Source organism: Vanellus vanellus (genome assembly GCF_965231255.1).
Source record: "Vanellus vanellus genome assembly, chromosome: 9".
Classification (NCBI taxonomy): Eukaryota; Metazoa; Chordata; class Aves; order Charadriiformes; family Charadriidae; genus Vanellus; species Vanellus vanellus.
In genome coordinates this window covers 10,140,126-10,154,822 of record NC_138914.1, presented here as the reverse complement: position 1 = coordinate 10,154,822, position 14,697 = coordinate 10,140,126, and the positions used below count along the sequence as shown (strand labels likewise).

Sequence of the window (14,697 nt, the reverse complement as noted above, 5' to 3'; positions counted from 1 at the left end):
GTTGCAGGAACCCATCAATACCTCTGGGAAGCCACATCATCGTCGTAATGTACTTATCTTGAGCCTCACATACACAGGAAATTCAAAATAACCATTAAAATACATTATCGCAAATTGAAACTCTGTGTTTCTAATAAACTTACCCTTCCTTGTTCTGAGCAAATGAGATAATGTAATACTTACTTCCTTGTAAACTAACTTTGAAGAGCTATTTTATAATTATACAGTTACCCCTTATTCATCCACGTAGCTGCCTTGAGGCATGTGTGACTGTTCGCACTACTCAGAGGCGCTATTCACGAAAGAGGGTTTTGCGAGACTGAATTTTTCCTGTTGCCAGCGCTGAGATACAGCAAGCTTGAAAAAAATCCCCCGCTAACCCCCAACAGCAGTTGCATGGTCGATGCAACAGCTCTGCTGGAGAAATTATGTTGTCAGCTCAAGTGGGTTTGACATTGCAGAGATATCAAAACGCAAGCAAAGAGAAAAGTTTCATCAACAAAGTAATTACTCTTCTGGACTCAATGGAACCACAATTATTTCACGTTGAGGCGTTGTCAGTTTATGCTGCAGATAAAACCTGTTAGGTAACACTGACGGGGGCCTATGCAGAGATTGCTTTTCATATGTAAAACTCTCCCGGCAGTCCTACATTTCCTAAAAAAAAAATAAGGAACCAAAAACGTACATGTCAACACTATGCATTAAACACCCACACATTTTTCCCTTTAAAAATTATGTCACTTTTTAGCCAGAGGCACTTAAGTATGCACTAGAAATCCCAGAGCAAAGAGATACCCTTCCTCCAGATTTCCCCGTGGCATCTTTTCGCAGTAAGTAGCGTGCTCGTGCGGGTCCGCGGGGCAGCGGCAGCCGCGCACCACCCAGACCTGCGCAAGTGCCGCTGACGCTGCTGGGGCTCAGACCAGGGACCAAAAATACTGCTAGGTCTGCTGGGCTCGCAGGCACTGGGCTCGCTCATCCCTTGTGGCTCGTGCTTAATGGGGAAAATCCAAGTACAGAAGGCTGAGGAGGAGGAGGAGCTGGTTTTGACTCCCCGCTTCGACGCCCGGGTGCAGCAGTCTGGCTGCTCTGCGCTGCACCAGCGGCGCGGAAGAACGGTTCTCCTCAAATGCCAACGAAAAAATACTAATTTATGGTTCTGCCCCAGAACATCCCCTTCCTCCCCCCCAAGACGGTACCTGGAGCAGCACGCCCTGCCGTGACGCGCTCTCAGAGAGCTGCAGTGTCTCTTCAAGGGGAGGGTATCTTCAGTTAGGCATTTTTGGTCTGCTTAAGTGCTCCAGAGAGGGAGAGCACAGAACCCAGCGGGGAATTTGGCAGCCCCGTTGCATTGTGCCCCTGGTCACAGCACTGGTGACTCTGCCCAGATTTGGGTGGGGGTATCTTCCCCTCTGTCCCGCATGCTCCTTTCTGGGGTCCATTTATTTTTCCATCTTCCGAATCAGATGTTTTCTCTCCCCTCAACACCGACACGAACAGAAAAGGCTCGAATTATCACAGTGAAGAGATCCCTCGCTTTCTACCTCAGACATCAAAGCAGCGTGCTCGCAGGCTTCAAAGAGTCCCTGGGAGACTGCAGAACTACCGCGGGGTTGCTAACTTAAACTAATTTCTGCTTAAATGAATACATCTCCGTTATGAGACAGCCACATACAAATTTAAATATAGTATTATTACTCCGTTATGAAGATACCTGCTTCAATAATTGAAAAATTCACAAAATGAATTGATTGTTAATTATCTTTTAGCTTCCACCTATATATTCCTGTAAGGCTATTACTGTATAAGCACGAACGCAATGACTGCACCGCTATACCTGGCTAACGGTTGGTGGCATCCCTTCATTGGCAATGTACACCCTCCTCCTTAGGTAATTATGTGGAACATGATTGTGGCCTTGGGCTCTGCCTGCGCAGTGTTTTCAATTAGATTTTACTACAAAAGTACATATTAACATTAAAGGAGCATTACAATGCAGCAAATGTGATAAAACAGATCAATGTTAGATGTGCCTTATGCTTCTGTTGTTTCAAGAATCATAATTACCATTAATTTATGGTCTTCTGAGGAGGATCTAATTACTCTAATCATCTCTTATTTCACCCTAAGCATGCACTTTTTCCCGTTACCTAGCTTTAAATACCTGCCTTGATAATAGAGACAACATAGAACTGCAATTTTAGTGGTCCTACAGCCTTTTACTGGCTTGGCTGAACTTAGAAGGTGCTGAACACGGCCAGACGCTTGGCTGGGAGACCTCCCAGACAGGATCAAAATCCCTCTTCCAGAAGAGTCCTGACTTGGGAATACGATGCAGCTCTGTGGGTAATATATTTATCACCAGAACTTTTTCATCCTTCCAGTCATTAGAGATGCCTCTTTGAAGAGCAGAGCTGTCAACTCCCACGACCTGGCCAAATCCTGGCTGATTGTTTTCTGTCCAGTTTGAATATCCCGATCTTCCCCATTGGATGATGCCATTATCAATGTGGTTAACACAACCCTGAAGGGCACTCGGCGTACCCCAGTGATGAACAGAGCCTGAGAACATATATAGAACTACACTCCCCTGCCCGCCTTAAACTCTATTTCTGAGCGCCGCTAAAATTGCGACATACCACCTGCCACAACGCTTCTGACTTGTAGTTTTTACATCCATCTATAAAACGCTTTAGGTTTCTTCTGCATGCAAGGAACCGTTATTACTGTTATTATTGTATTCATTTCTGAAACACTCCAAGCCTTCCCTGGCTGAACGTTATACAAATTAGTGGTGGATAAAAATCTAGAATCATTATATAGTTCCAGAAATAAGCGAAAACTAAAGCTTTTAAAACACATTTAAAAATACAGAGATATTTTGCCACCACTCATTGTTTTCTACCCAGCATAGAAATGCAATTACAAGAAATTTCATGGCAACACATATTAATATACCATTCTAGTCTCTCTTCAAAGAGCAGCAAAACTTTAGGAAATATTTAATACTTTACAAAAGTGACTCAAAGTGCTTTTGAAATACTGAGCCTCAAATCCAATGGATGGGAATGCAGCTCCATTGGTGAAAATGAGATTGCGTTTGGATGTCCCACACTCGGGTTCCATTTCTTCCACAATTGCTCATTTCTTTTCGTGCTGTGTCGCTTTCTGCAAAGACCCCCGGCTACCCGGCTCCGCTCTGCGATGCCTCGCGGGCCCCGCAGAGCTCGTGTCTGAGCAGACGGAGCACTCGCCCTGCTCCCACCTCCGGCGGGTGCCAGCGGCCGGTACGGCAGCGAGCCCGGTGCTTGCAGCGGTCCCGCGTACAGCGCCGCTGGCACACCGCCCAGGAGACCCCCGCGCCGCAGGAAGTGCTCCTCGGCACACACGAGGTGTTTCTACATCCACCTCTAGTTGTCGGAGAAAGAGCGGAAGCAGAGCTGACAGCCGCAGCAGGACGGCACTGGGCACAAGGCAAAGCTGCGGACTGCTTGGCAGGAAAGCACTCGGGGCTTTGCACGGCTGAGGAATTAGTGTCCCCCACCCGCCCCCCTGAGCCCCGAGGCCGAGTGTGCCCGGAGCAGCTGCAGGGAGAGGAGCCAACAGCTGACCCTGTGGGGAATCACAGAATCATGGAATGGTTTGAGTTGGAAGAGGCCTTAAAGATCATCTCATTCCACCCCCCTGCCCTGGGCAGGGACACCTCCCACCAGCCCAGGTTGCTCCAAGCCCCGTCCAACCTGGCCTTGAACACCTCCAGGGATGGGGCAGCCACAGCTTCTCGGGGCAACCTGCGCCAGGGGCTCACCACCCTCACAGCAAAGAATTGCTTCCAGATATCTAAATCTCCCCTCTTTCAGTGTAAAACCATTCCCCCTCGTCCTGTCGCTCCTTTCCCTGATCAGGAGTCCCTCCCCAGCTCTCCTGGAGCCCCTCCAGATACTGGAAAGCTGCAATAAGGTCTCCCTGGAGCCTTCTCTTCTCCAGGCTGAACCCCCCCAACTCTCTCAGCCTGTCCTCCCAGCAGAGGGGCTCCAGCCCTCGCAGCATCTCCGCGGCCTCCTCTGACCCCGCTCCAACAGGTCCATGTCTTTCCTATGTTGGGACCCCCCGGGCTGGAGGCAGCACTGCAGGGGGGGCCCCACCAGAGCAGAGCAGAGGGGCAGAATCCCCCCCCTCGCCCTGCTGGCCACACTTCTGATGCAGCCCGGGATGCCGGGGGCTGTCTGGCACATTGCCGCTCCTTCTCCTGTGGCACTGACACATCGGGGCACGGGCAGTTGTGCAGAGAGACACAACCATCTTCTCCACTTTCCACGCACAACCCCCCCGCGGCAAGCGGGAAGGTACATTTAAAGCTTGAGATGAGGCAATGAAATTATAAAATGTCCCATCTTGTCTAGAGACATGGCCTCAGGCACATGCTGCAGAGCCACAAAGTAAAATAGCTTCAAGTTTTCTTAAGAATACAGCCGCCACCCAGAAGTAAATCTATCTTCCCTCGTGCATCTCCTCATGAATCTCGGAGCTGAACAGCCCTCACCCGATCCATCTCCTGCTAATGAGAGTCACGCTCGTCCTCCACGGGAGCAGGTACGACATCATGTCACAGCAGCCTCTGGATCACCAACCCGAGCGGCGAACATTCAATCATCCCCCAGCCCCCGCCGCAGCGGGCAGAGCAGGGCACCGCCGGTATCAATCTCCCAGCCTTTTTGGCATCCACTAGTCTAACAACTTTTTCTATCTCAGCTTTAATTTGGCTTTCTCTTTGTGAGCCCGAAGCCATTTCCCATCACGTCAAATAAAAGTGACAAACAACCACACTTCTCTCTGCTGTACCGAAGCATCAGGGTATGGTATACCCAGAAATCCCAGGTGCCCTCATTTAGGCTACCAAAATTTTGCTTCACTTTTCGTTTTTATTTATTTATTTATTTATTTATTTTCTCATTTCCTTCTTTCTTGCAGCACGTTACTAAGCAGAGGGAGATGGGGCTGGTATTCCTCATGAGGCCGTCTCATTCCCGAAGCGATCGGTAAACGCTGGGAAGCAATCCAGTCAGCACTGTTATAATTTTTCCCGAGCTGTACTCTCCCGGGGGAGTTCTTAAAAGCAGCCGCTAAAGGCCATAAGCCACCGATGTTCAGTAAGTGGTGGGCCTATGAGTGTCAGTTTGTTTAGGGACGAAACCGCCCACCAAACCACCCGAGACAGAGAAACAGGCGTGTGGCAAAAGATCGATGACTCCAGAACTCAAAATTCCTGTAGCCCTCACTGCTTCAGTGGTGCGTATGTAAATACTGATATTCTATTTTTTGAGGGTTAAATCGTTAGTAGCAGTGACGGGTTATAAGCCTTTGGTGCTATTTTTGGATGAGTAACAGCATCCCTTCCCACTTGGAGGACAAAATGAATGAAGGCGGCAATAAAATAAATCTCATTGAGAACTTTACCAAGAAGTTACATATTTAAGATTTTTGATTAGTTCTACAGAAATTAACTTTGAAACTCTATAGACACTTAAAGGTATCCACAAGGTTTTTTTACATACTTTTACAGTAGTGCTTTTATATATCCTGATAAAAATAGAGGCCACCAGGATCATTTTTGTAATGAGTTATGACCAAAAAAAAATCCACTGATTATTTAATTTCTTGATTACAAAGAACATTTAATTTTCTCTCAATTAAAATGAAACACGACGTACTCACTGTCAATAGCCCCAGATTCCACAAAAGTGGACTTTATTATATACTTCTTTTCTTGGAGGATCTCCAGATCTTACAGCTCCAGCCTGGAGGGCCTTAACTGAAATTAAGTGAAGCGCTTTTCAGTTCAGGCTCCTCTCAGGACACTCTAATGACAGATCACTATATTCCATGGTTTTCTCAGAGATACAGTCCTGAGGCTGGATAAAATTAAGGATTTCAGCATCTGAACACACAGATCCCTAATATAATGAAGCGATGAGCGAACTGAAAGCATATCAATGAGGGAAATTAATATTCGTGGTTAACGAGTTTTATGCGGGTACTGTTACTAGAAAGCTTCTTTAAACGGGCGCAACATTTCACAACTGTCCTCGTATGAGCCCCAAATCATGGCAGATTCAGTCACATTCCCTGTGAGCCTCAAAGCCTGATTTTGTCCACCATCCAACAGTATAAAACTCCAACAAATGTTGCATTAAAATCCTCATAACTCCAAAATCCACCTATACAGAGTTGCTATAGCAACTGTCATCTCAAGCCTTTGCAGGGGAGAAAATAAATGTGTGTCCTACCTGGTTAATCGGTATTTGTGTTACCGAGAATTGAAGGGTAACTTAGTTTCACCGAAAAATAGAACATATACTGAAGTGCTCCCCTCTTAATGTGACATTATTTAATCTGAATAAGGATCCACTTTGCACGTGCCTTCAAATTATAGTATTTACGTAACATTCAACACAATAAGTAAAAATGTTGCTGCCAAGTATAGGTGAGTTGCCCTGCTTATTGATTTGAATAAAACCGGCATCATAAAAACAGAGAAACCAGAAGGAAGGTGGAAGAGTAGAAGGGATTAAGGACTCCACATCTCGTAGTGGTTGTATTACAATAAGAAAACCCTCTACAACCAAGGGGTGGTGCAGTCTGGATGCAAAAATAAGCTGATGGCAAACAACGACTCCAAGGTCAACTTTCCCCACTACTCTTCATTCCAGGCTGGATAACGCTCCCAAGCAGGAAGACCACACTGGCTGAGAAACCATCGTCGCTCACTCAGACTCACGATTATAACTTTTTTAGCTTGAAAAAAGTCCTGAAATACTTCAAGAAAAAAATCCCATTTGGCGAATACATTCAGGAGCATGTTGACAGTTATTACTAGCTTGTAGACATATCCAGAAATGTATTATTTTAATCTTAGCAATTACTAAATAAAAGTAATCACAGCTACGGGGCAATAAAATCTGCGAAACATAAAAATATAATGATGACATATCCCTCTATATTAGTTCAATGACATAATTTGAGAAAATAAGATCTTCGGGGAATATTCAACATACACAACTACATCTGTATGTAGTTAAAGAGTACAGATACGGACTTCAAACCTGCGGAGACAATGATTTCTTTTAATCTAACAGTTATAGCTCTGGCAAATTTCCAAATTGCATTCCTCCTTCCAAATCTGATCACAGGAAGCCATACATCTCTACATACTAACAAGGGATGCTGTCGGTCTGAGTAAATGCCAAAGGCGCTTGTACAGTAATGCAAAGCAGCGTTCGGCTTTGGGCACGCCAAGTACCCCGGTGGATTCTGGCATGTCTGCTACATAAAGCAGATTGATGCTCAGGTTTGCCATTAAAGGGATCTAATTTTTCAGGATTACATTCTAGGGACTCAGGAAATTTAATTTAAGCAACAGAAAAAAAAATAAAATATATACATGGTAATACTAAATAACCATAGAGAAGAAAATACCTTGTGATCTCACAGTCCTTCATAATTACAGCTGAACTTTGTTAGAAGAAAGGGAGAACACAGCGGCAAGTAAACCCCCACCCTAATCAAGGGTATTTAACACAAACCCACAGCCAATTCCTCCCATGCTATTCATCTCCGTACACCCCCACCACCAATATCCCCAAATTCACTATTTCCCTCATCTCCTATTGCATCCTTCCTGTGCAAATTTTGTTTAAAAAAAAAAAAGACATCCTTTCCAATAACTTACATTTCATTTGGGATGTGCTTTTTACCTCAGCTACCTTCTGAGGAGATTCTCCTTCAACCACGGAGGAGGAGAGGGCTGAAGCCCCTCTGGGAAGGCTACTGCTCCTTTAGGCTGCCACCGCTGCTGAGGGCACCGGCTGAGGATGCCCCACCAGGGCTGGGGGATGTGCTTCTACCCGCCTGTCTCAGCCACCTTTTAATAGTCGATCATAAATACAACTGGGTTACGTGACAGAGGTTAAAAAAAATGGTAATAAGAAGTGTTGAAAAGTATTGTTTTTTCCTAACAATAAATTGACTTTTATATACAGCAAACCAGTATTTTGAGAACTCTGCATAGGGGATTGATTTGACTACAGACGCTTTTTCCCCGTCGCTTTGTTTTTACCAGGAAAGTATTGCCTCTGGAAATCCGCAATGGTGTAAGTTTCAAAAATATTTATGTTACGAGAGAGACTAACAATAAAAAAGCAAACTCTTACTGCCACCTATGAAGGGACGCTTCCAAGAGGCGTTAGAGCATATTGCATGCTCTGCCATGCTGTTGTTCTTTACAGTATCTGAAAAAGGAAAACAATAAAAATAATAATAATAAAAAAAAAAACACCAAGAAATGAAAACATGTGACTTTGTGAAACCAGGTTGATCTCAAACGCATCTCCCGAAACAGCGCTGAAGCCGGAGCGTGCTGCCAGGGCCCGGCCTTTCCCTGGGATGCTCAGACAGAAGACCCCGCAGCATCCCCAGGGCAGCCCGCGGTCCCCGGGTGCTGCCCCAGCGCCACACGGCGGGGACGGGGCAGGGGCACTGGGCCCCCACCGGCCCCCGTAACCCCCCACTGCAGCGCCCTGCCTCTGGGAACGAGCCACAATCAGAAAGAGATAATCAAAGTACAAGTGGACGAACAACCAAGCGAGAGGCTGCGGGGGCTAATTAATCTCCGGCACAGGGCTGTGCGGGGCACAGCTTTCCGTGGGACGCGTTCCCGCACCACCTGCAGCCCTCCACATCCTTTCACTTTCGTACTCTAAAATTTTGACTCAATTTGGCTTATTGATTTCGCCGCGCTTCGCCTGACCTTACAGAGCAATCTGTGCTCTTTTCAAGTGCCACTTTGTATTGACTCTGCCGTGGAGCTATGACTCCTATAATTGGTTTAACAGCTCTTTGAGGCCACTTTGTTTCTGATAAGATACCCACGGATCCGCAGAGAATTTAAAATAGTTTTGTTGTCAGAAACAATTACACCAGGAGCATAAAAGCAGCGTTTCATCCCTACAGTCCCCCCGCAAATGTTCGGGTTAACAAGCCGAGCAACACCAAAGCAGGAGCTGGGCAGCAGGCGGGCATGGACACTGTCCCCCGTCCTCAACCCCAAAACCCCACTGACCCTTCAGCTGATGATGGTTTTGATCGTTAGGAGCTGCTTATAGTTGAGCAGTGAGTGACCCTCTCTTCTCTGTAGGGACTCCTCTCTATAACTAGTGGCTTTCTACCAAGTACATATTAAAGGAAGGATCTTTCTGAGCAAAGACGTGGCACGATTCCATCCCCAGTACTGTGCCCTGGTCCTCAAAGGTTACATCAGCATTTTAGAATATATACTAATAGCTATAGGAAAACACAAAAAAAGCCCCACCCTGAAACCCAACCCCCCCAAACCGAGACGCCAGCAGCGACGCACAGGGACGGAGCGACGGCAGCGTGACCACTGCATCGAAGCCAAAGGGACTCAGAGAACGGTGAAACGCGGCGAGGACAACCCTACTAGGAACCGACACGCTGCATTACCAAACTCAGCCTGGAAACGATAACTGACCATGTGTTTGCTGAATTTTTAGATAGCAGACAAAGAAACTGGCTAAGTAAAACGCAAGTGGTAAAAAGGTCAGGAATTTGCTTTTTCCATGTGCCTTCTCCCATATACGGAATGTTTTATCTCCATGCTGTGGCACAGACTCTGATACTTGGCCTTCCTCAAACCACACCGCCTCCCTCCTCCCTGCTGCAAATGCTACTGCTTGAATTATTTGCCCTTTACGAAGTACTTGCAGCATTCTTCTAGTTCTTGTTGTTCTTGTTTTCTGCACCGAACAAGGCAGGCGTTTTCGATATGCTTTCTACCGTACAACGTTATGCTTGTACGTATTGATAAAATAAAACAAATCCATACGATGAAAACCACAACGTTATGTATAACGCCATTTCTCAGTTTAAAGGATGGCGTTGCATGAGATTTTCAGCAGGTGCAATTTCCATTTCGGCAAAGACCTGCGCGGCTAAGCTTAAACACAATATTTCCCAGAGAAAATACCTGACAGGAAATCACTACCGATCACAAAAAAAGTACAACCCTCCCCCCTGCCCGCACTCAAAAAACCAAAAGAGAGACGGAAAAGCGAGCGAAGCAGCCAAGCTACCGCAGCTCCATCCCTGTGCGGGGCCAGAGGGGGCAAAGCCGGGACCCCAAAGCCGTGGGTGCAGCTGAGGGCTGCCCCACCGCCGCCCCCGCCAGCGCTGACGGGATGGGGGCACACGGACCCTCCACGGCCACTATACGTCAGTGTGTTCATGCGCGTCGCCTGCATGTCCCCTGCACGGGTATGGCCACGCTGGATGCTCTGCTGGACAAAACACAGCAGCTTTGAGGCCACGGAGTGGCGGTGACAGGCGCCAGCGGCACGTGAGGAGTTTGGGCCGGCAGACGCTGAAGCCCCCGTCCCCAAGGCCCCCGTCCCCAAGGCCCCCCGGCCGCAGGCCGCAGTGAGGAGAAGTGGCTCTGTGCGGCGGCCGGGACGTGCCCTGGGCTGGAGCGCAGCACAGCGAAGGGCTCTTTGCTTTGCCCGGTGCCCTCCTCCGAGCTCCCTGTGACATCCAGTTAGTCATCACCTCTTTTGCTGTCCTACACGCATTTGTACAAGAATCTTATGCTTGCAAAGGAGGACGGGGTAATTCAGCTCTGTGACTGCCCGGCAACCTAAAGCTTTCGCGACCAAATGATTTCCAGTGCCGGCAGAGGCCTTTGAGATTCTTTGGGTCTTTCTATCACCTGGTTAAATCTTTGCAGACAACAATGTAAAGCACTTCGCCTTGGTCACCTGCGGGCCTGGCGCGCTCCCAGGCAGGGAGCACCAAACCCCCGCTCTACTCCCCGCGTCCCACCAAAGTTACAACCGGGCCCCGCTGCGCTTAAAGCCGCTTATGCTGTTTCTTATCTCTCCCTCGACAGGGAGAGCAGAGGTGTTTGAAGCATTTGTAAGACTTGGCAGACCTCCTTTCCCGTTGAAATTAATTCCCTTTAGGGATGCAAGAGCTGCCCGTAAAGCCCATTGCAGAGGGGAGATGATACGTGAAAATCGCCATAGCCTCTGCTTCCTCCTGGGCGATCCCCTCTTCCACCGGCAAACGGAGGCCAAAACATTGCAAATCTCTGTACAACCAACCTCCTGAATTGCAAAGGACAAAGCTCTGGCGCAGGCACCTTCCTATGGAGAAAACCTGTAGCCAAAGCATGGACCTGCCTGAGGGACACCGCTGTCTTCCTGCAATTTTACTCCAATAATCCATAAGTTTAACAACTGCAAATTTGGAAATTATATCCCCGGCACAAAATGAGATGCTAGCTGGGATCTGAAATTTGCTCACTCCTTTAAAAGATGCAATAATTTACCCACAGTGGGTGAGCTCGCCCAAGTCTTGTGTTTAAGAACAAACTTTAAATGAAGATAGAGGGGGAAAAAAGTAGCAAGAAGCCAAAGCTGCTTCATGCACGGGGAGGTTTGGGTTCAGTAAGTGGGGACAACTGACAGTATGCTACTAAATCCATGCCAGATCTGTGGGAGAGCATCTGAGATGAGGTCACCGATGCCCCAATTCAGTTGGGGTACCCTGGAGAAGCAGATGGGGTGAGGGCTGGGGAGGGTAAAGCAGTCTGACAGCAGCTCAGGACTGCCGAATATTTTCATTTCTCCCTAGAGTCGCAGGTGTTTGCCAAATCACTCTGAAATTACAGCTAGCTCCAAACAAAATTGAGAGAGAAATAAAACCAGATCGGTACCCCCGAGCCCCGGCTGGAGCTGCCCTGCCCATCGTGACAGCAGACCGGTTTGAACACTGTTTGCTCAAAATGCACAGAGCAACTAAGGTTCTCCCTTCTTAAATATCTTCCGCACAAATCTGAAAAGGTTTTCTTTCTTGCCCATAGACCTTCTGGCAATGTTTTGGAAAATGAATCATATCGTCCTCTGGCTCTTTATTACTGCCGGCTTTCTCCAAGGCTACCATCCTCACCAATAAATATAATGGGAAGAAGGGAGTGAGTTTCTCAGTGTTCCTTTGTGTGAGATAAGAGAGGCTGCTAACGTTTGTACCTAAACCATGATGGCATCAGCTGCACCACGCTGGGTTGGGACCCCAGCTAGCTGCGCGCCCCAGCCGAGCTGATTCGATAGAGTTACAAAAAACACCTTAAATGCGATTTCTGTGGGCAGCAAAGCCCAAAGGTTTTGCATCTCTTCTCATGCACGTCTGCTCCGATTGCCGGGGCGTATTTCCCTCAGGTGCCCGGCTCCCTTCCTCAGGTGGCAGTGCCCGCGCAGCCATGAGCACGGGACGGAAGCGATGTATGTGTGAGCCCTCGGAAGGACACACAGCAGAGTCCTCTGCACCATCTGAAGCCTCTCAAAGCCAACAGGAACCTTTTAATTGAGTCTGATGGTGCTTTGCAGTAGTTAATTTTCATAACAATCCAACTAATGGATTAGATCCTACTGTTTAGATGCTTTTTCCGTAACATTTTGGACTGGCTTTTGGTGAATGAACTCCATGGGCTTAAGTGGACCTCACTTATGAAGAGAAGCAACTTGGCATTCACTCCGGGACTCTGGCTATACCCTTGCCATGAGGGTGAGTCTACCCGGGCTAGTTTAAAAATAACCAATGCAGACAGAGCGTTGGTCTCGTCTCGGGAGCTGGAGCTCAGGACAGTGTTTACCCTGCGCTGTAAATGTGCCCTGAGGCTGCTGTTACCGAAGCACAGCACTCATCAGACTGAGCACTGCCCTCAGCGCTGAACTCCAGAAGAACAGGAGTCTACTTGACTTGTTTTTTGACAGTTTTTTTGCTTACATCTTGTATTCAAAATGATTTAGTTAAGAGATGCCTCTCTCTGGACAATATGACAGCTAATTCCCACTTATCCAACTGAAAAGATACAATTGAAATGGATGCAACAATAAAACTAATGGCTAATATGATTGCTATTGATCATTTGCCAGTTTATCAAATGAATAGCCCACCAGCTAAATGGAGAAGGAAAATAGTGCTATGTATTGCACGTGTCTCGGTAATGAGCTGACTGGATAGCTCAGTTTAACATCTATGTGAAGCTGAACATCAGTACGTAATTTATAACTGCAATGAATCCTGATACATCAGGTGCACATTCGTTCATTTCCACCTACCTTTTCGGCTGACTGGGCAGTGCCAAAAAATATTGGAATGAAGGCAAGCCATACTATACAGGTAGTGTACATAGTGAATCCAATGGGTTTAGCTTCATTAAAATTCTCTGGGACACCCCGAGTCTTGATGGCATACACAGTACACGTAACCATTAGAAGAATGCTATAACCCAAGGAACAAATGATTTGTAGATCCGTAATGTCACATTTGAGAACTCCTCTGGCTTGATCGGGGTTCATAGTTTTCTGCTCATCATAATCTATGATGATGTTGGGTGGGTCAACCGCAAACCAAATAAAGACACCTAGAAGCTGAACAGATATCAAACTCGACGTGATCGCCAGCTGCGATGTGGGGCTTATAAGCCTAGGTGCCGTCACTGACTTTTTGCCCTGTTCAAATATGCGGTAGATGCGGTTTGTTTTAGTTAACAGGGCTGCATAGCTGATGCACATCCCCAAGCCCAAGAAGATACGCCGGAAGGAGCACACGGCAACATTTGGTTTGGCAATCATCAGAAACGTGATGATGTAGCAGAGAAATATCCCTGTTAACAGGACGTAGCTGAGTTCCCTCCCAGAAGCCCGCACGATGGGAGTGTCGTTATATCTGATGAACGTTGCCATGACAAAAATGGTGGCAATAATTCCCAGCATAGCCAAGAAGACGGGTATCACAGCCCAGGGCGAGTGCCACTCCAGCTTGACGATGGGTATGGAACGGCATCCCGTTCGGTTCTCGTTGGGCCGCTCGTTGTATGAGCAGAGCAGACAGGTCACCTCGTCAGCCTGGTACTGATAGCCGTCGCAGAGCTCGCAGTGCCAGCAGCACGGCATCCCCTTCACCATCTTCTTCCTCTCTCCCGGCTTGCACGGCAGGCTGCAGACCGAGGACGGGACTTCGCGCACTCCTTTGCCCCACTGCATTTCATCGATCTACAAGACATGTGAAGTAGACAGAGGCTGGTTATTTAGACGTTACTGTCAGACAGTCGGGGCGGGAATGGAAGGGGGGAGGACCAGGAGGGAACCTACAGCTGAGGAAAACCAAATGGATAAACTTCACACAGGGCAGACACCTGGAAAAGCACCAGGACCTACACCCTCTAGTGTCTTCGCACGTCACTCTGATGCGTGACTGTATTTCCTGCCTTCATTTTTCATGTTTATTAGTAGTTAATTCTGGTGGAATGGCACACAACATTAGATAGAACAGTAGAGAGTAACCCTCTTCCTTGTTTCATGAAAATTAGTAAGAACGCGACAATGACTTGAGGGATGCAAGTTACACTCACAAAACTGCTTTTCATGCATCTAGAGCTTGGGGCTTCTTACCGAGACCAGAACAAGGGACCTCCCCTCTTGGAACTACTGCTGACTGGGCTAATATTATAAATGAGGTGAAAATGTGTCTTATATAGGGCATGGAATTGGTGAGAAGGTGGCAAGATCTGCAAGATGAGCCACGTAAGAAATATGAAGGACAAAGAAAATAGTCATCAAT

At 47.3% G+C, this 14,697-nt stretch overlaps 1 protein-coding gene across 2 annotated transcripts in view; it reads right to left on the bottom strand.

Annotated features, from left to right (window-relative positions):
• The window catches only part of GRM7 (glutamate metabotropic receptor 7), a gene marked incomplete at both ends in the record, with an annotated part of 314,318 nt that overhangs the window by 57,086 nt on the left and 242,535 nt on the right, over nt 1–14,697 (bottom strand). For both annotated transcript variants that reach the window (XM_082487664.1, XM_082487663.1), the window contains one exon: nt 13,194–14,129. In XM_082487664.1, coding sequence (XP_082343790.1) covers nt 13,194–14,129 — 936 coding nt within the window. The remainder of the gene's footprint in view (nt 1–13,193; nt 14,130–14,697) is intronic.